This window comes from Heteronotia binoei, chromosome 2, assembly GCF_032191835.1.
Source record: "Heteronotia binoei isolate CCM8104 ecotype False Entrance Well chromosome 2, APGP_CSIRO_Hbin_v1, whole genome shotgun sequence".
Classification (NCBI taxonomy): Eukaryota; Metazoa; Chordata; class Lepidosauria; order Squamata; family Gekkonidae; genus Heteronotia; species Heteronotia binoei.
This window is the reverse complement of record NC_083224.1, coordinates 28,186,649-28,206,144: the sequence shown is the minus strand read 5'-3', so window position 1 is coordinate 28,206,144 and position 19,496 is coordinate 28,186,649. Positions and strand designations below refer to the sequence as shown.

Sequence of the window (19,496 nt, the reverse complement as noted above, 5' to 3'; positions counted from 1 at the left end):
ATGAGAGCTGGAGTGCCATGGTGGAAATGTTGGAGCGAGACTGATTGAACAGGGCCCAGAGCCCAGATTACAGCCTATATCTTGGCGGTGAGGATGTCAAAAATTTTCAGTCACCATTACATCTGCATGTAATCATCCAGTGGAGCTGTTTCATGTGTTGCGGCGACTTTTACATCATAGCCCCAAGTATGACTTTTAAATCATAGCCCCAGTCTCCTGGGTTCCAGTCCGTTTTTGAAATACCTTTTGCAATAAAACAGCTACTTTGAAGGTGCCCCGCTGAATGCCCTGGAAGGTTGATGTGTTCTCCTACAGGTTTCATAGTTTTGTGATTTTGTATGTCAGATATGTGTCCATTTATCCTTTGGCTTAGGGTTTGACTTGTGACCTATTTGCCCTGTGTAGAAAACTGAAGGGCACTGTTGGCATTTAATGGGGTATACAGTATTAGAAGATGAGGAAATGAAGGAGCGTGAGATGGTGTGCATGCACATGCAAGCTTATACTCAGCATAAAACACGTTCGTCTTAGAGGTGTCACTGGACTCAAACTTTGTTATGTATGGTGTCTGTCACTGTACTCTCTCTGACCCTAAAGAGGGGCACAAACAGATGGAAGCCATCCGCAGTGTCCTCAGCTTCCCAGCAGGAGGTGACAACGAACAATACCTCAGCAAGAAATGCCCTTACTTACAGCACAGTGACTTAAAAAACAACAACAAACACTTCTGTTTCCCAGGGAAGGACAGGGACAGAGAACAAGCCACACAGCCAAGAAACAGACCCTCCCTTTTGCTTCATTGCCAGGGCCCTCATTCCCATTGTGTTCTCAAACCACTGTGAGTCCCCAAAGTTTTTCCACTGTAAGGCATGCCTCTCACAACAGTCCGCTATGTTGCAGAGCTTAGCTTACAGAGCTTAGCTTAGTATCACAGGCCTCCAAATAGGCTACGAATACAGCCCCATCCTAAGCAGAGTTGTACCCTTCTAAGCCCACTGACTCCAATGGCTTTAGAAGGGGCAGTATAATAAAAAGTAGAGGCATCAGCCTGCCAACAAAAGTCCATATAGTCAAAGCGATGGTATTCCCAGGAGTGATGTATGGCTGTGAAAGCTGGACCATAAGGAAGGCCAAGCGCAGAAGAATAGATGCTTTTGAGCTGTGGTGCTGGAGAAGAATCTTGAGAGTCCCTTGGACTGAAAGAAGATCAAGTCAGTCAGTCCTAAGGGAAATCAACCCAGACTGTTCCCTGGAAGGTCAGATGCTGAAGCTGAAGCTCAAATACTTTGGCCACCAAATGAGAAGGGAGCACTCATTGGAGAAGATCCTGATGCTGGGAAAGACAGAAGGTAAAAGAAGAAGGGGACGGCAAAAGATGAGATGGCTGGACAGCATTACTGATGTAACTAACACGAATTTGAGCAGACTTTGGATGATGGTGGAAGACAAGAGGGCCATGGGGAAGCAAAGAGTCGGACTCGACTGTGAGACTGAACAACAACAAAAATATCTGCTTAGGATCACACTGATAGTTTGTTTTTCACAGTGTAATTCTAAGCAGAGTTATACCCTTCAAAGCCCATTAACTTCAGTGGATTAACAAAAAAAGGTAGTCCCCTTCCTGTGCAAGCGCTGAGTTGTTACCGACCCATGGGGTGACATCAGACCTTGGCAGACCTTTTTCAGGGTGGTTTGCCATTGCCTTCCCCAGTCATCTATTCTACACTTTACCACCAGCAAGCTGGGTACTAATCTTACTGGAAGGATGTTACCATTAGGTGGATCTGTAACTGGTTGACAGATCGCACCCAAAGAGTGCTTGTGAATGTTTCCTCGTCCTCTTGGAGAGGAGTGACAAGTGGAGTGTCTCAAGGATCTGTCCTGGGAACTGTTTTGTTCAACATCTTTACAAATGATTTGGATGAAGCAATAGAGGGAATGCTTATTAAATTTGCAGATGATACTAAATTGGGAGGGGTTGCAAATACAGCAAATATAGTAGAAGACAGAAACAGGATCCAGGATGATCTTGACAGGCTGGAAAATTGGGCTAAAACCAATAGAAATGAATTTTAGCAGGGATAAATGTGAAGTTCTGCATTTAGGAAAAATCCAATGCATGGTTATAGGGAGATTTGTCTTAGCAGTAGTGTGTGGGAAAAGTATCTCAGGGTCTTAGTGGATCATATGCTGAACATGAGTCAACAGTGTGATGTGGTGGCTAAAAAGGCAAATGCAATTTTGGGCTGTATCAACAGAAGTACAGTGTCCAGATCACGTGAAGTGATGATATCGCTTTACTCTGCTTCGATAAGATCTCACTTGGAGTATTGTGTTCAGTTTTGGCCACCACATTTTAAGAAGGATATAGACAAGCTGGAATGGGTCCAGAGGAGGGCAACGAAGATGTTGAGGGGTCTGGAGGCCAAGTCCTATGAAGAAAAGTTGAAGGAGCTGGGCATGTTTAGCCTGGAGAGGAGGCGGCTGAGATGATATGATCACCATCTTCAAGTACTTGAAGGGCTGTCATATAGAGGATGGTGTGGAATTGTTTTCTGTTGCCCCAGAAGGTAGGACCAGAACCAATGGGTTGAAATTAAATCAAAAGAGTTTCCGGCTCAACATTAGGAAGAACTTCCTGACCATTAGAGTGGTTCCTCAGTGGAAGAGGCTTCCTCAGGAGTTAGTGGGCCCTCCTTTTTTGGAGATTTTTAAACAGAGGCTAGATAGCTATCCGACAGCAATGAGGATCCTGTGAATTTAGGGGGAGGTATTTGTGAGTTTCCTGCATTGTGCAGGGGGTTGGACTAGATGACTCTGGTGGTCCCTTCCAACTCTATGGCCGTTTTCGCACTAGCCTTTGCTCCAGCGTAGCGCCCCATTTACCTCCGGATCTTTTCCTGGATTTCGCACCTCTTGCTCCGGCGCCGCGCTTTGCTCTGGCGCTTCAGGGGTTTTACACCGGAGTATGTTTTTCAGCATGCTGCCGGAGTTTTTGAAAACCTCCGGATCCACGCCGGATCCACTCCGCGGACTTTGCAGTGGGAAATCCATCCACGCCGGATCGACTGCTGTGTGGGCGGCACCCTCTCCCTTTCCGTCCTCCCACCCCATCCACCCCCTTGGCCAATCATCAGCCTTTCGCGGCGCTTCCCCGAAGTGCCGGCGCGGCCATTTTTTTTTTAAACTTCACAGTTTTGCGTAATAGCGATATTTCGAAATTAACAAAGGAAAAAAAAAACCCTCCTGGAATAGCCTCAATTGCCACTTCAATTGGTTTCGCTAGAATTTTTTTTTATTATTATTGACTTTAGTTGCGTAATTTCGCTGTTGCGTTATCTCGATAATGCGAAAACGACCATTGTTGGGGGGGGGGAATCTAGTGCCGGTGTGGGCCAAAGCGTTCATGTGTGTGTGTTTTAAAAAGGGAATGCCTCCCTCAGCTGTGCCACCAGGATTTCTGGACCTGCACAAAATCGCCATGTATAAAATGGGAAGTTGGAGTCCTGCATTCCGCTCGGTTAGAAAATAGACGGAGCTCGCTCTTCACACCCGCCACAGAAGGGGAAGGAGAGAATGGGGCGGGGGGGGGGAGCTCTGGCAGCAGGAATCAGTCAGGTCCTCCGTTGCAAGCGCCAGCCGGAGAGGGGAAAGAGAGCGGAGGAAATCCCAGCTTCGCCACCCGGGAGGGAGCGAAGGGAAGAAGCTGCCACACACACACACACACACAAACCCCTCGATTTCTCTCTCTTCGTTATTGCGATATTTCGCAACTTCAGAATTTGGGGGGGGAATATAGTGCTAGGATTCTCTACTGTGAATGCTTCTGTTAATAAATAAAGGGCTGTGGAGGATTCTACAGCTGCAGCCAATCCATAAGCAGCAGCAGCACACGTGATGCGGTTTGTCCACGAAAAGAAGGGGAGGGAACAGCTCTATGTTACCTTAGTACGTTAGTATGTTAGTACGTCATTACGCAACCAGACTTGCGCTTAAAAAAAAAAAAGATTGACAGGGCATCGAACTCAAGTCGATGCCAGTGGGAAAACGATTTGAGCCGGGGCTTCAGGGAAGGCGACTCCGCAAAGAGTCACTAGTGGGAAAACGAGAAAAATGATCCAGACATAATTGCGCCGCGGAATAAGGGGAGCAAACGCTAAGTGGGAAAACGGCCTATGATTCTATGAATGGCGCACGCCACTAGAAGATTGAAAACAAAACTCTGATTAAGGAAGGACAGATAATATTTTTGTATCCTCCCTCCCCACCCCCCTAGCAAGCTGGTACCCTGAAAGAACCTGACGTTTCCATGTTAGGAAAAAGCACTGGAAATATTTTCCTGTTAGATTATCCAGAAGGAAGAAATCATAGCTAGCATTTGCAAATAGACCAGTGCTCTGCCTGGATAATAAGCTTGCTGAGAGGAAAGTATAATGACCGGGGAAGGCAAAGGCAAACCACCCCATAAAAAGGTCTGCCATGAAAACTTTGTGAAAGCAGCGTCACCCCAGATTTGGAAATGACTGGTGCTTGCACAGGGGGCCTTTCCTTTCCTTTTCTGCCTGGATAAAGCATGACCAAGACTTGATGTATGCCAGGGATCCCCTCCCCCCATCCTTCTGAATTTTGTTTGCAGTGCTCAAGCAGGACCTGAAAAATGCCTCTGAGGGTCTCACAGTTAGGGTCACCAACCTCGGGAGTGGGGCTGGAGTTCTCCAGAATGACATCTGATCCGCAGATGGCAGGGGTCATTTCCCCTGGAGATAATAGATTCTATGGAATTACACCCTGTTGAGCTCTCATCTTCCCCAGATGCTGCCTTGCCCATGCACTGAACCCTACATCTCCAGGAATTTCTGAAACTGAGGAAGGCAACCCTGTTTGCAGTTGCCAGTGGGGAATGATAGCCTGTTTCTGCACAGGATGGAAATGGTATGGCTCTCAGGGATGCCACAATATATCTGTTCCTAGGAAATAAGCAGTGGGCATGACTGGTTGCCCTTTGTTACCCTTCCCTCAGGGCCACATATATATGGATCTGTATGATTGTATTAGAATTGCTAGCAAATCACCTGCAACCAGAGGAGCCTTTTTGAGGCAGGGAACAACTATATGTGATGATGCATGGCACCTTGATGTCACTTCCAGTTCATACCTAGAAATGATGTCACAGCATCACATCTCATTGTGCACCATTGCTCAGGCCTCATATTCAGCAGGAGCTCACAGGAGCACAGCTCCTGAACCTTTCTGATGGTTTCCCCTCTTCCTCCCCACCTACCTTGTCCATTGAATAGTAGGTGCAGCTGCATAACAATCCCTGGATTAGGAGAGCGGGTGGGCAGCCAGCCAGCCACCAGGATCTTTGCCACACCTGCAGCAGCCCTCATTAATCCTTGGAGAAGCCCGTGCCACTCTTTCTCCATTTCTTATGTGATTTTCGGTGGCGGGTGGCTTGTTGGCCTTTTGACTGGGGAAGGGGCGGCCCAGGAGAGCCCCAGGCGAGTGAGGCCTTCTTGGGCTGGTTGGATCTCTAGCCAGCCCAAGGCTCTCCTTTCTTGCATCGGGTTGCTTTTGGCTGTGGGACGGCACATGCTAATGAGTGATGCTTTTAGCTCCGCCACCTATTTTTCTACAAAACGACCCGTGCCATTGCTTCCCACTAGTTAGACCAAAGAAGCCTTGTGGAGCCCCAAGTCTGGGGGCAGAGCTTGCTTGCTGTCCTCAGGAAAATGGTACACAGAATTCACTACCAGAAGATGTAGTGATGACCACATCTGTATGGTTGTGATCACCACATCTGTAAAGCGCAGCCAGCTTTAAAAGGGATTGATAGAGTCATGGAGGCTAGGTCTATCAATGGCTACTAGCCATGGTGACTAAAGGGAGCCTCCTCATTCAGAGGCAGTAAACCTATGAATAGCAGTGACAGGAGGAAATATCAGGGGAAGACTTGGCATCTCTGCTTTGTTGTTGGACTTCCAGAGGAACTGGTTGGCCACTGTGTGAGATAGGATACTGGACTAGATCCACTACTGATCTGATCCAGCTAGAGTCTTCTTATGAATGTATCAAACTTACAATCTGGACTTGTTTTCCTCCTCCATTACATTCAATGGTGGACTTAAATTTTCTTCATTTCCTTCTTCCTTTCTGAGTCCAGATGGGCTGTCGTATATCCAAGCTTGCTGTTTCAAGGACAGAGCCTTGTTCCAGTGCAGGTAGACTAAGACCTACAAAGGACACATCTGTCCTGGGAATTTGCAGCCATCCACATTCTCCTCTGCTTAGTTCACACTGAGCCTGCTGTGAGAAAGGTATGATAAAGATGACCAGAATGATCAGTAGAGCAGAATAGTATAGCCTTAACAGAGCATCATAGCTGGGGCACAGTATGAACAAAAAGTTTCCAGCATCCAAGTGTGATCTGGAGTGAAAGCATTCTGTGGACTCAATCTCTCAAATACTTCCCTATCATACATGAATTGTTTTAAAGAAGGGGCAGAAATGTCTTATCTGAAGTAACCTGGTTAAGCTCTAACCATGGTTAACACTGATTAAAAAAAGAAACATTGCATCATAGTTCAGACCAATCATACAAAGGAGAGGAGAAGTCTCATGGGTAGGGCTTTTTTTGTAGCAGGAACTCCTTTGCATATTAGGCCACACCCCTCAGATGTAGCCAATCCTCCTGGAGCTTACAGTAGGCCCTGTACTAAGAGCCCTGTAAGCTCATGGAGGATTGGCTCCATTGGGGTGTGTGTGGTCTAATATGCAAAGGAGTTCCCGCTACAAAGAAAAGCCCTGCTCATGGGAAAGGAGTGGAGCATGTGAACTTGCAGAATGTCCTCTGCCTTCTAACCAAGGTTAGGAAACAGGGCTTTTTCTGTAGAAGCCCAGCAAGAACTCATTTTCATATTAGGCCACACCCCTGACATCATCGAATATTATGTCAGCACCATGTGAAGTGGAAACTTTAAAAAGGCAAAATCTTCCAATAAACAGAAATCTACTCTCTGTGTTGTACAACATTCACAGAGTGTCTGTGAATGTCTCAAAATAGTTAGCAAGCTTTTGTTTTTGTAGACAAGGGTATTACAAGACAACAAACCATCTTAAGCATCTTGGACAGGTGGGAGGTCATTATTTTAAATAAACATATACATTCCGAGATAACCTTTCATTCTTGATTTTGAAAATGAGCCTGAAGATGGTCTGATGTTACAAATGTTTATCTGTTAAAGAAATAGGGGTGTGTGTGTGTAAATACCATATTCTAAGAATAGAATCTGGAATGTGTTGAGGTCACTCTTCTGGGGGATTCCTCTTGTAAGCTCAGTTTGGGATTTCTGGTGTCGCCCTTCTCAGCTGTTCCCCATTCCAAAATGCTTTCACTGCGTCTTGCCCTTGTCTCTGCTTTAAAAGGACGCTTCTCCCTTCTTCTCCCTCCTTTGTGTTGTCCAGCTGATGGAAAGAAAACAGGAGAGCCGATCTGGCATCTATCTATAGCTGGGAAGGTGCCTAGCGAGCACCAAGGTCAGAATGGTATCCCAGCCCTCTGATTATGGAAACTCTTGTCTCTATGGCTTCTAAGAATGCTAATAGCCCAAATGTGTTTTTTTGCTGGACTGTATTGGCTCAGGTTCAGGTGTTAGAACTTTGAACATGTATCTATCCATCCACTTGAACCGGGGAGGGGGGAGTGTCACCAAAAGGTTGGACTTAGCAGGTGAATGATCCCACTACAGCTGGTGTCCTACTCCTAGGGAATCACAATGCATGTGCTGCACCTCCAGTTGGAGGGAGTCTGGTTGGCTGTATAGCTGTTTATTTACACAGAGATCCCCATTTGGCTTGAGAATAACAGCACTGTGCTGTGTGGGAAAGTCTTTCTTCAGTGGAAACTAGGGAAGAAGAAGAAGATAGAAGATATTGGATTTATATCCCGTCCTCCACTCTGAATCTCAGAGTCTCAGAGCAGCTCACTGTCTCCTTTATCTTCCTCCCCCACAACAGACACCCTGTGAGGTGGGTGGGGCTGAGAGGGCTCTCACAGCAGCTGCCCTTTCAAGGACAACCTCTGCCAGAGGCTGACCCAAGGCCATTCCAGCAGCTGCAAGAGGAGGAGTGGAGAATCAAACCCGGTTCTCTCGGATAAGAGTCCACACACTTGACTTGAATCAGTTCCGCAGGGCTTGCAAAACCTTTCTCTTTCAGCTCGCATTTAAGTCAGGACCTGACCAAATTGACTAAATTGTTTTGTAGCCCTAACCATCTTATGCACAACTGTGACTGACAGTAATGATTGTATGACAGTATGTATAATTGTGATTGATAGTAGTTATAGCACCTGTTTTATCTATTTTAATTAATTTATGTAATTGAAATGTATTTTAAATCATTGTTTATCTTGTATTTTATCTAAATCATGGCGTGCCATGTCTGTGAGCCGCCCTGAGCCCGCCTTTGGCGGGGGAGGGCGGGATATAAGAATAAAACTTACTTACTTACTTACACACACTTAACCACTACACCAAACTGGCTCTTAGGCAACTAGGTCATCTCTGATCTGATGTGACAAATTTAAGGGAGGTTAAGGAGACTCAAGATAGCCTCAAGTGGCTCCACTGGTAGGGGGTGAGCTACATAGAACTTTCCTTTGGTGAATAAGGCATTCACCTTGGCCAGAGGAATAAGCAGGGCTTTTTTTGTAGGAAAAAACCCAGAAGGAACTTATTTGCATATTAGGCCACACCTCTTATTTCACCATTGTTTCATATTCCCATTGTTTAACCCAGCAGGAACTCATTTACACATTAGGCCACACACCCCTGGTGCCAAGCCAACCAGAACTGTGTTTCTGTGAGTCCCTGCTCAAAAAAAGCCCTAGCAATAAGATATTTGGAAGTTTCATTTGGAGAAGAACAAGGCCCAGCAGTGACATTGTCATTGGTTGATAGAAACACATATATCAGGTACATTGTAGGGACCTGTGTGCTTCTGATATACATCGCTGGCAGGCTTTCCCTTCATGTGAATGGAGCAAGGAAGGCCCACCACCTCCCAAGGAAGCCTGTTTCACTGAGGAACCTTGTGAGATCCCACTGTTCACTTCCCGTTACAATCACTGTCCATATATTCATACTCTATGCTTCCCATTGTTTAACCCATATAAGGACCTGTCTTCTTATCCCATGTCTGCTAAAATTATACAGGAGTCTTTGGTGACACACCTTCTCAAAAGCATTTTGAGATTCCATGTATATAATGTCTATTGAGCCACTATTATCTACATGCTTGTTCACTTTCTGAAAAAAATTTAAAAGACTGGTGAGGCAGGACTTCCCTTCGCAGAAGCCATGCTGATTTTCCCTCAGCAAGCTTTGTTCTTCAGTGTGCTTAATAACCCACTCTTTAATAATGGTTTCTGTTAGAGCCAGTGTGGTATAGTGGTTAGAGTGTCGAACTAGGATCTGGAAGTGTATGTATTATATTTAAGAGATATCTTAAATTCATTGTGTTTAATTTGATATGTTTTATTTATTGTTATTGTAATGTTTTAATGTAAGCCACCCTGAGCCCGCTTGCGGGATAGGGCAGGGTATAAATCGCAAATTAAATTAAAGACCCAGGTTTGAATTCCTACTCTGCCATGGAAGTTTGCTGGGTGACCTTGGGTCAGTCACACACTCTCAGTTTAACCCACCTCGCTGGGATAAAATGGAGGAGAGGAGAATAATGTAACCTGCTTTGGATCCCCTTAGGGAGAAAGGTGGGGTAAAAATGAAGTAAATACATGACTTTTTTTTTAAAAAAGCCAAGAACAGATGTTAGACTGACAGGCTTATAATTCCCTGGATCCCCTCTGGACCCAGTTCTAAAATCTGGCACAACATTTGTCACTTTGCACTTCTCTCAGAGACAGATTTTAGTGACAAGCTACATGTTCTGGTTAGTAGATCAACATTTCCCCAATTTGAATTCCTTAAGAACCCTTGGGTGTATGCCATATGGAGCTGGAGACTTATTAGTTTTCAGAACTTCATGCCTTGTCACCTCCAGTCATCTCAACAGTGTCTCAATGTCTCAGCGTAGGATGAATTGAGCTCCTATTCACAAAATTTTACAATAAATTTTTAGTTGTTGAGGTGACACAAGACTCTATTTATTTGGAAGAAATATTTAGAAAGCACTCCATGTAAAAAAAAAAGTCCATATGTGAAAGAAAACAATTATGGTTTCCTGTCTGTTTTTCTTTTCTTCATACCTTAAATGGTCCATGGTTTGGGAAAGAGCAGGGATTTTGCAATACACAAAGAAGGGAAATGATAAGAACTTACAATTGTATCTGTCGTAAACATAGGCTGCACTGGTGAGTGAGTTACAGCAGAAACTGTCATCTTTCACTGTGGCTTTTAAGAATCTCCTGTGAATAAGTGGGAAAGTAATGACAATCGTAAATCAGGAGAACTGTGAATCAGTGTGTAGGCATTACAACATCCCTACATCAAAAGCAGTGAATTTTCTCTGCGTTGGAAAGAGCTGTGAATATTTTCTGACAACCTGGAGCGATGGACCTTGGCCCGGCGCCTGACAATTGTCAACATTTTTGAGGCCCAGAAACAAATTGTTCCTCAGCAAAGACTCACTTCATTCCTTGCTGAAAGACTCACACACACAGATCCATGGAGCATAAATGATTTACCAATGCACGCACAAAGAATTGTTTATCATACCACATTTTGAATCCTGCTTGGATTCCTTTTACAAATGAACCATTTATGTCTTATGGTGAGTGTCATTACCTCAAAGCCAGACCTGTGAAGTGCGTCTAGAGGGAGATTTACAATATAGAGGTCCATGAGGGAAATGAAGAGTGCATTACTCACTGCAAAGTCATTTCTCTCCTGGAAGTCAGGGATGGTCCCACACACTACTAACGTACTTGTGCAGGGTTGAGAGTCAGTGAACATAAGAGAACACAAGAGAAGCCATGTTGGATCAGGACAACGGCCCATCCAGTCCAACACTCTGTGTCACACAGTGGCAAAAAATTTTATATATACACACACACTGTGGCTAATAGCCACTGATGGACCTGTGCTCCATATTTTTATCTAAACCCCTCTTGAAGGTGGCTATACTTGTGGCCGCCACCACCTCCTGTGGCAGTGAATTCCACATGTTAATCACCCTTTGGGTGAAGAAGTACTTCCTTTTATCCGTTTTAACCTGTCTGCTCAGCCATTTCATCGAATGCCCACGAGTTCTTGTATTGTGAGAAAGGGAGAAAAGTACTTCTTTCTCTACTTCTCCATCCCATGCATTATCCTGTATCCTGTAAACCTCTATCATGTCACCCCGCAGTCGACGTTTCTCCAAGCTAAAGAGTCCCAAGCGTTTCAACCTTTCTTCATAGGGAAAATGTTCCAACCCTTTAATCATTCTAGTTCCCCTTTTCTGGACTTTCTCCAATGCTATAATATCCTTTTTGAGGTGCGGCGACCAGAACTGCACACAGTACTCCAAATGAGACCGCACCATCGATTTATACAGGGGCATGATGATACTGGCTGATTTGTTTTCAATTCCCTTCCTAATAATTCCCAGCATGGCGTTGGCCATGTGAATCATTTCATGCCTCTTAGCATTAACTTCCTTTAAAAATTCAAGGTGGTGATGGTAGAAAGGGTTGTCAAGTTGGAGCCAACATGGTGACCCCATAGGGTTTTCAAGGCAAGAGATGGAGTCTAGAGACTTTCCCATTTCCTAAAACAAAGAAGAAGAAGAAGATATTGGATTTATATCCCACCCTCCACTCTGAAGAGTCTCAGAGCGGCTCACAATCTCCTTTACCTGGATAGTGGGCAAAGCATGCTTAAAGTGCGTCTAATAAGCTACCAGTAACTATAGAACAACCAGATCTTTTCCAGTAGCACCTTAGACTAACAAAACTTGTGGCAGGGCATGAGCTCTCATGAGTCGCTGCTCATTTTGTCAGACAAGGTCAGTAAGAGTAATCAAGCCCACCTGTTTGCTTGACTGAAATTAGATTTTGGACTCAGGAAGACTTGCCCTTGCTGATGAAACTACATTGACAGATTCAGGTGGACTGGACACCTGGCTTTGGAAGCCCCTGTGGCAATGGGTTGGCATGGAGACGTCCCATCAGTGCCCCACCCAATGTCTTGGCCAATGGCCACTCATTAGCATAGCCCAAGGAGCACCTTGACATCACTTTCTCCAAAGCATGGCATTGCTAGCTCCTAAAACGGCTACCGAAGTGAATCTAGCCTAGATGGAGTCAGAGCAAGACAGTATACATCTGCAAAGGGGGCTCTGGTAACAAGGGAAAGACATTGTGGGAGCAAAGAATAATGGGTGCCCTGCTCAAGTCCTTGTATGTTCCCCACTGTGCAACCAGGCCTGCTGGCAATCAGTGCCACACAACTGTTTCCCTGGGCAGAGGGTTCTAGAGGTAGGGTAGGGTGGGAAACTGAAGATGCGGAAAAGATAAAGATAGGTTGGCTGATGGGAAGGAGAGGAGACAAGAACAGTGGAGAGGTGATGGGGGCTTCCCAGGACAGGAGAGGGGAAATAGTAGGGGAGAGGGAAATTTACCCTAAAAGTCCTTGTGAGCAGTGTTCCCTCTAAGCTGAGTTAGCATGAGCCAGCTCACAGTTTTTTAGCCTCCAGCTCACGCATTTTTGTCTTAGCTCAGGAAAAATGCAGTAGCTCACAACTTTAATGCCAGTAGCTCACAACTTTAATACCAGTAGCTCACAAAATAGAATTTTTGCTCACAGGACTCTGCAGCTTAGAGGGAACATTGCTTGTGAGTGCCTTCTTGTATTCTACAATCCTATGAAATAAGTAAATTTAGTGGATGTAAACAGTATGCTTGGATCGAGGTTCATGTCCTGGTCCTGGGTTCAAGTCCAATTTTTATTCTGTTCTTCCTCGAAGAAGCTCAGGGCTGTGTACATTGTTCTCCTGACTCCCATTTTTCCCTCTTACAAACAACCCTGTGAGGTAGGTTAGGCTGAGTGATTGTCCCAAGATCACTCATTGATTTTTATGCACTATGGGGATTTGAACACGTGTCTTTACAATGGCAGTGCAACACTCTTCACTTCCTCTCAAGCCATTCATTGTGGCTTGTTCTCCCAAGTCTGTTAGGACGGCAGACATAATCTAAAGTTCAGGACTTGGGTAACTGCACTGGCCCACAAACAAATCCCCTACCTTCAACTCATGTAATGCCTTTTAGGAGGACCAGCCAAAATAAATGTCTCAAAACCAACAGCATCACAAACCAGCCTTGCATGCTTTTTGAGTTTGCAGGAACATTTCATCAGGTTAGAAGTTCAGAACAAAAACAGCGAAGAAAGGAAAATAAAATAAACTGTTTTAAGGCATAATGTTAAATCCCAGTCTGCAATTTTAGTTGTCAAATGTATTGCTGATCAAACTGGATTTATTTATTTAATTTTTATCAAATTTATATCCTGCCCTCCTCGGATGGGCTCAGGACAGCTAACAACAATTAAAAACAACATAAAATATTAAAAACAGAATATGCAATAAAATCATTTCCATACATTTTACAGTCATTAAAAGTCCAAGATGCACGTTGATGTTCTGGTTATTCTGATGTTCCGGTTTCAATTATATTGCTTGAGTGAGATTGTCATAAGAACATAAGAGAAGCCATGTTGGATCAGCCCAATGGCCCATCCAGTCCAACACTCTGTGTCACACAGTGGTCAAAAAACCCAAGTGCTATCAGGAGGTCCACCAGTGGAGCTAGAAGCCCTCCCACTGTGCCCCCCCCCCAAGCACCAAGAATACAGAGCATCACTGCCCCATTGTCGGTGCTGTGGAAGAATAGCCACCTCCCCTTAACCATTGAAAGCAAGTTTGAACAGTTTGGTCTTACAGGCCCTGTGGAACTGTGGCAGGTCCCATAGGGCCCTGATGTTTTCGGGGAGGACATTCCACAGAGCGGGGGCTATTACTGAGAACGCTCTGGCTCTAGTGGTGGACAATCGAGCTTCTTTTGGTCCAGGGATCTTAAGAAAATTTTGGGACCCTGAACATAGTGCTCTCTGGGGTACATAGGGCTGTAAAAGTTATGACCAGCACCTTGAAGCGAATCTGGAACACCACAGGCAACCAGTGTAACGTTTCCAGCACAGGCTGAATGTGCTCCCATACAGGTAGTTCCATTAACAAACTGGCTGTTGTGTTTTGCACCGGTTACAGCCTCCGAATTTGAGTCAAGGGCAGCTCCGTGTGGAAAGCATTACAGCAGTTTAGTCTCGAGGACTTAGGTAACCGCACTGTTTAGAATGGTTGTACCCTAATGGGGATAACCCAGGCTAGCAGGATGTTGCCAGATTTGGGAAGGTAAAACCAATCCTGGTTAGTACTTGAATGGGAGACCTCCAAGGCAGGCTAGGCGGTGGCATGCGATGGAAACCTACTTCTGAAGCTCTCTTGCCTTCAGACCCCTACTGCAGGGGTTTCCAACCTTTCCGAGCCTGTGGGTGTAGCCAGAATTCTGACACACGGGTGCAGTCAGAAATTAGTTGTTGGAGGAAGCACAGCCAACCACCCAAACGTCTGTGGTAGTAGCTTACTTTCTGTCACCCAGTGAAGATCTTTGCCTTGTGGTGGAAGCTGCTTCTGCCAAAACAACTTTTTCAAAAATCTGCACAGCCAATGAAATCAGTTTCTGGGGGGCCAGTCGGAAGGCTTGCTGGTCATAAGCCTCACCTGGCCCCACCCACTTTCTAAAAGCACTTGATGGGCACCACGTTGGAGGAGACCCGTGTGTCCTATTGAGTTGCCACAGTTTGTTGCAATTGAATGCAAAAGAAAGTGTAAAAGAGGTTTTCAAGGTGCTGCTGGCATCCTTATTCTGCCGTTGCACAAATGCACCTTGCGCCCTAGACTGCAGGTGTCATCCAGACATTTCTTTAGACGCGTTCAGTAGCAGAAAGCCGCTCGGCGCCTCCCGCTTCTCCGCGCCCCAATGCAAGAGGACGAGCCAGCCGGCAGCCTCTCTCCTCCGCGGATGCAAATCTCAGGAGGGAGAGAGGAGCCAATCAGAAGCAGAGCCTCGGCCCAGACCCCGCCTCAGACCCGCAAGCCACGCCCCCCAGCCGCCGGCGCTGAGGAGCCAGTGATGGGTGGCTGGGAGCGCAGAGCGCGCTTTTGCAAGAGTCGTCTCGGGTTCCTCCAGGCGCGGCGCGTCTGCCTGGGCTGCGGCTGAAATACGGTGCGGGAAGCAGACGACAGACGAGCCTCAGGGAAGCGGCTTCTCGCCGGGGAGGGCAGGCGGAGGTTGTTTTTTTTTTTGAGGGGGAGCGCTTCGGTTTCAAACCGGATTGTTGGAGAGAAACCCGAAAGAAGAGGCGAACCATGGAGCGCCTGGGGGGCTTCCCACGACGCTGCCCCCTTTCTCAGGGCTAGTTCTGCACGAGAGAGGGGCGGAGGGGGTGGGTGGGTGTCACTTTAAAACTGCAGCCCCCGAGAGCCCCTCGGCGCGTGGAAAGTCACAAGAAGGGCTCGCTGGCTTGAAGTTTGCAAGAAGAGCCGGGAATTCTTCTTCTCCTGCTGCCGGGAGCGATTTTGCTTGGGGAAAAGAATTGTTTGCCTGCAAGTGAAGGAGTTTGCAATTTGGGTTTCATGGAGCTGCGATTCCTGCTGCTGTTGGGACTTACAATTACATCAAGCACAGGTAACAAGAGGGGAGGGGGTGGGGTGGGCGTTGCGGCGGAGTCTACTGGGCCCGCGGATTTCAGAGGGGATCCCAGCACGACTGTCCACACAAACAAGGAGAAAGCTTCTTTTTAGGGGTGTCGCTGAAGTAGCTAGAGGCGAGTGCGGACATCCGCTCCTTTGCTGCGCAGCAAAAGATCCCGGGAAGGGGCTGTTTGAATGCGCCGTTTAAGGAGAGCGAAATGCTTTGCAAGGCTGGGTGAAAATTAATTCCAAGTCGACTCCTTTCTCCGTAAAAGGTAGCCTAGACCTTTGCCAGGTAAGTCATAATATTAGCACTTTCCATGTAGATCGATCCAGGTGGGTAGTTGTGTTAGTCTGAAGCAGTAGAACAAAGTAGGAGTCAAGTGGCACCTTTAGGACCAACAAAGTTGAATTCAGAATGTAAGCTTTGGTATGCTAGAAGCACACTTCATCAGGTCTGACGACCTTCAGACCTAAAGCAAAAATAACTACAGGGGACAATTTGGATCAGGGCCCCAGCTGCTGTTATCCCTTGCAGGAAGAGGGAAAGGCTGGCACAATACACAAATTCTCTCTCCTCTCTACCTGTCCTACTACTGTTCATTGGGGGCACAACTAATATTGTGATCCACCCTGAGCCTGCTAGCGTGAAGGGAGGAATATAAATTTAAAACGATTAGCTAATTAATATAATTCCCTTGAAAAATGGCACAGGATTGAAGGGTTAACCTCTTCCCCCAAAATATTACCACCACGCACCACTACCACCCTAGCTGATTTAGATGCTCCAATCACAGATCTCTCCTGCAACCTATAGTTAACAGTCTCTCACTCATTATAGAGTGTGTGTGTATCAAAGAAACTCAAAGCGCAAAAGACAGACACATCTGGTTCATGTTTAATGAGCCTGGGGAAGAGGGGGCTTAGTCCCACATTGCAAGTCTGGACAGATTGGTCTGAGCATTGATTGTGATCCAAAGCAGAGTTACACTCTTCTAAATCCACTGAAGTTTATGGGGTGTAAAACTGCTTTCAACTGCACTGTGAGGTACATCAATTATTAGTAGAATAAAGTTAGTGGATCCTTTAAGACCAACAAAGTTTTATTCAAGGTATGAACTTTCGTGTGCATGCACACGTATTCAGATATAATGAAATGGAAGAAAACCATTCAAATTTATAGACAGAGGCTAAATAGTAATAGAGCGGGAGAATGCTGTTTTTGCTGAACAGCAAAGGGGGGTGGAATGGGGCATTATAAAAGAGTCTCAGTTAATATCCCACAATTAGAAAGGATTCCTTTATACATTTATCTCCTATTTTGACGCATTTATTGCTTTATCTGTTGTTCCCCCTTCATTAAATCCATACAGCTGTTGACCCTAGACACTTAACTTGTTCATGTTTTGTCTCAAAATATCTTCATCATCATATTATATGCTAATTTGCTGCTCAGCCTCTGTCTATAAATTTGAATGGCTTTCTTCCATTTCATTGTATCTGAAGGAGTGTGTGTGCACACAAAAGCTTACACCCAGAATTAAACTTTGTTGGTCTTAAAGGTACCGCTCGACTTTAACTTTATTCTATTGCTTCTCACCAACATGGCTACCCACCTGGATAAATTATCAGTATAATCCCAAACAGATTTAGACATCTCTTAATCCGTGGCGCAGAGTGGTAAACTGCAATCCTAGCTCTGCTCATGACCTGAGTTCGATCCCGGCAGAAGTTGGTTCAGGTACCCAGCTTACTGGTAGTAAAGTGTAGAATAGAAGACTGGGGAAGGCAATGGCAAACCACCCTGAAAAAGGTCTGCCAAGGTCTGATGTCACCCCATGAGTCGGTAACAACTCAGCGCTTGCACAGGAAGGGGACTACCTTTTTTTTTTAATCCACTGAAGTTAATGGGCTTTGAAGGGTATAACTCTGTTTAGAATTACACTGTGAGAAACAAACTATCAGTGTGATCCTTTTCGCACATACTACTGCTAAGACAAGTCTCCCCTATTCTGTAACCATGCATTGGATTTTTCCTACCTAAATGCAAAACTTTACATTTATCTGTTAAAATTCATTTTATTGGTTTTAGCCCAGTTTTCCAGCCTGTCAAGGTCATCTTGAATCATGTTTCTGTCGTCTTCTGTGTTTGCAACCCCTCCCAATTTAGTATCATCTGCAAATTTAATAAGCATTCCTTCTGTTCCTTCATCCAAATCATCGATAAAGATGTTGAACAAAACAAGTCCCAGGACAGATCCCTGAAGCACTCCACTTGTCACTCTTCTCCAAGAGGATGAGGAACCATTCACAAGCACTCTTTGGGTGCGATCTGTCAACCAGTTGCTGATCCACCTAACAGTAACAGGATCCAAACCACATTTTACCAACTTGTCAACAAGGATAGTATGTGGAACCTTATCAAAAGCCTTACTGAAATCAATATAAACGATGTCTACAGCATTTCCCCGATCCAGCAAGGTAGTCACTTTCTCAAAAAAAAGAGATCAGGTTAGTCTGACGTGACTTGTTATTGAGAAAACCATGCTGGCTCTTAGTAATCACATCCATTCTTTCTAAATGTTCCAGGACCGACTGATGATTTGTTCTAAAACTTTTCCCGATATAGATGTCAAGCTGACGGGTCAGTAGTTACCCAGATCCTCTTTTTTCCCCTTCTTGAAGATGGGGGCAACGTTTGCTCGCCTCCAATCTTTCAACATCTCTCCTGTTCTTCAAGAATTTTCAAAAATAATAGCCAGAGGCTCAGAAATTACATCCGCAAGCTCTTTTAGAACCCTTGGATGCAATTCATCTGGCCCTGAGGACTTAGTTTCATTTAAAGAAACTAGGTGTTTATGTACTACCTCTATGCTGATCCTAGGTTGGAACTTCATACCCTCCTTATATGTTATGTTTTTGCCATGTTGAGCACCGTTCCCCTCAGAAGAGAAGACTGAGGAAAAATAGGAACTGAGCAGTTCCGCCCTCTCTTCATTACCCATTACAATTTCACTTTCCTGTCCTCGCAATGGGCCTACCATATCTTTGCTCTTTTTCTTACTCTGAACACAAGAAAATAACCTTTTTTTGTTGTTTTTAGCATCTTTGGCCGGCCTAAGCTCTTACTGAGGTGTTTATAGTCATCCTTGGTTATAAGGCCCTCCTTCCAATTCCTAAAGGAGTCTTTTTTTATTTCTCAAGTCTTTAGAGAGCTGTTTATGGAGCCACTTCGGCTTCTTTAGGCTTTTTCCATTTCTTCTTCTCATAGGAATCGTCTGTGATTGCGCTTTCAGTATTTCGCTTTTAAGAAACTCCCACCCCTCCTGAACCCCCTTCCTCCTAAGTATTTCTGACCATGTGACCCAACATAGTTCTAAGTTTATCAAAGTTTGCCTTTCTGAAGTCCAGCCTATAAGCCTGACTACATATAGCTTTTCCCTTCCCTAAGACTGTAAATTCCAAAATCACATGGTCACTACTGCCCAGGGTGCCCACTGTTTCCACTTCTTCAATCAATTCTTTCTTGTTGGTGAGAATCAAATCCAAGATAGCAGATCCCCTTGTTTCCTTCTTCACTTTCTGGAAAAGGAAGTTGTCAGCAAGACAAGTCAGGAATCTATTTGACTTTTCATTTTTAGCAGAGTTGGACTTCCAACAGATGTCTGGGTAATTGAGATCTCCCATGATCACTGTATCCCTTCTCTTGGAGAACTTTGCAATCTACTGTAAAAGTATCTCATCCA

General features: G+C 45.2%; 1 protein-coding gene across 1 annotated transcript in view; it reads left to right on the top strand.

Moving 5' to 3' along the window:
* Positions 1-15,229: 15,229 nt before the first annotated feature.
* Positions 15,230-19,496, top strand: part of EDN3 (endothelin 3) — a 58,325-nt gene continuing 54,058 nt past the window's right edge. Inside the window, exon 1 of the mRNA XM_060230730.1 lies at positions 15,230-15,745. Within this exon, the coding sequence (XP_060086713.1) occupies positions 15,694-15,745 (52 nt within the window). The 5' untranslated portion in view covers positions 15,230-15,693. The remainder of the gene's footprint in view (positions 15,746-19,496) is intronic.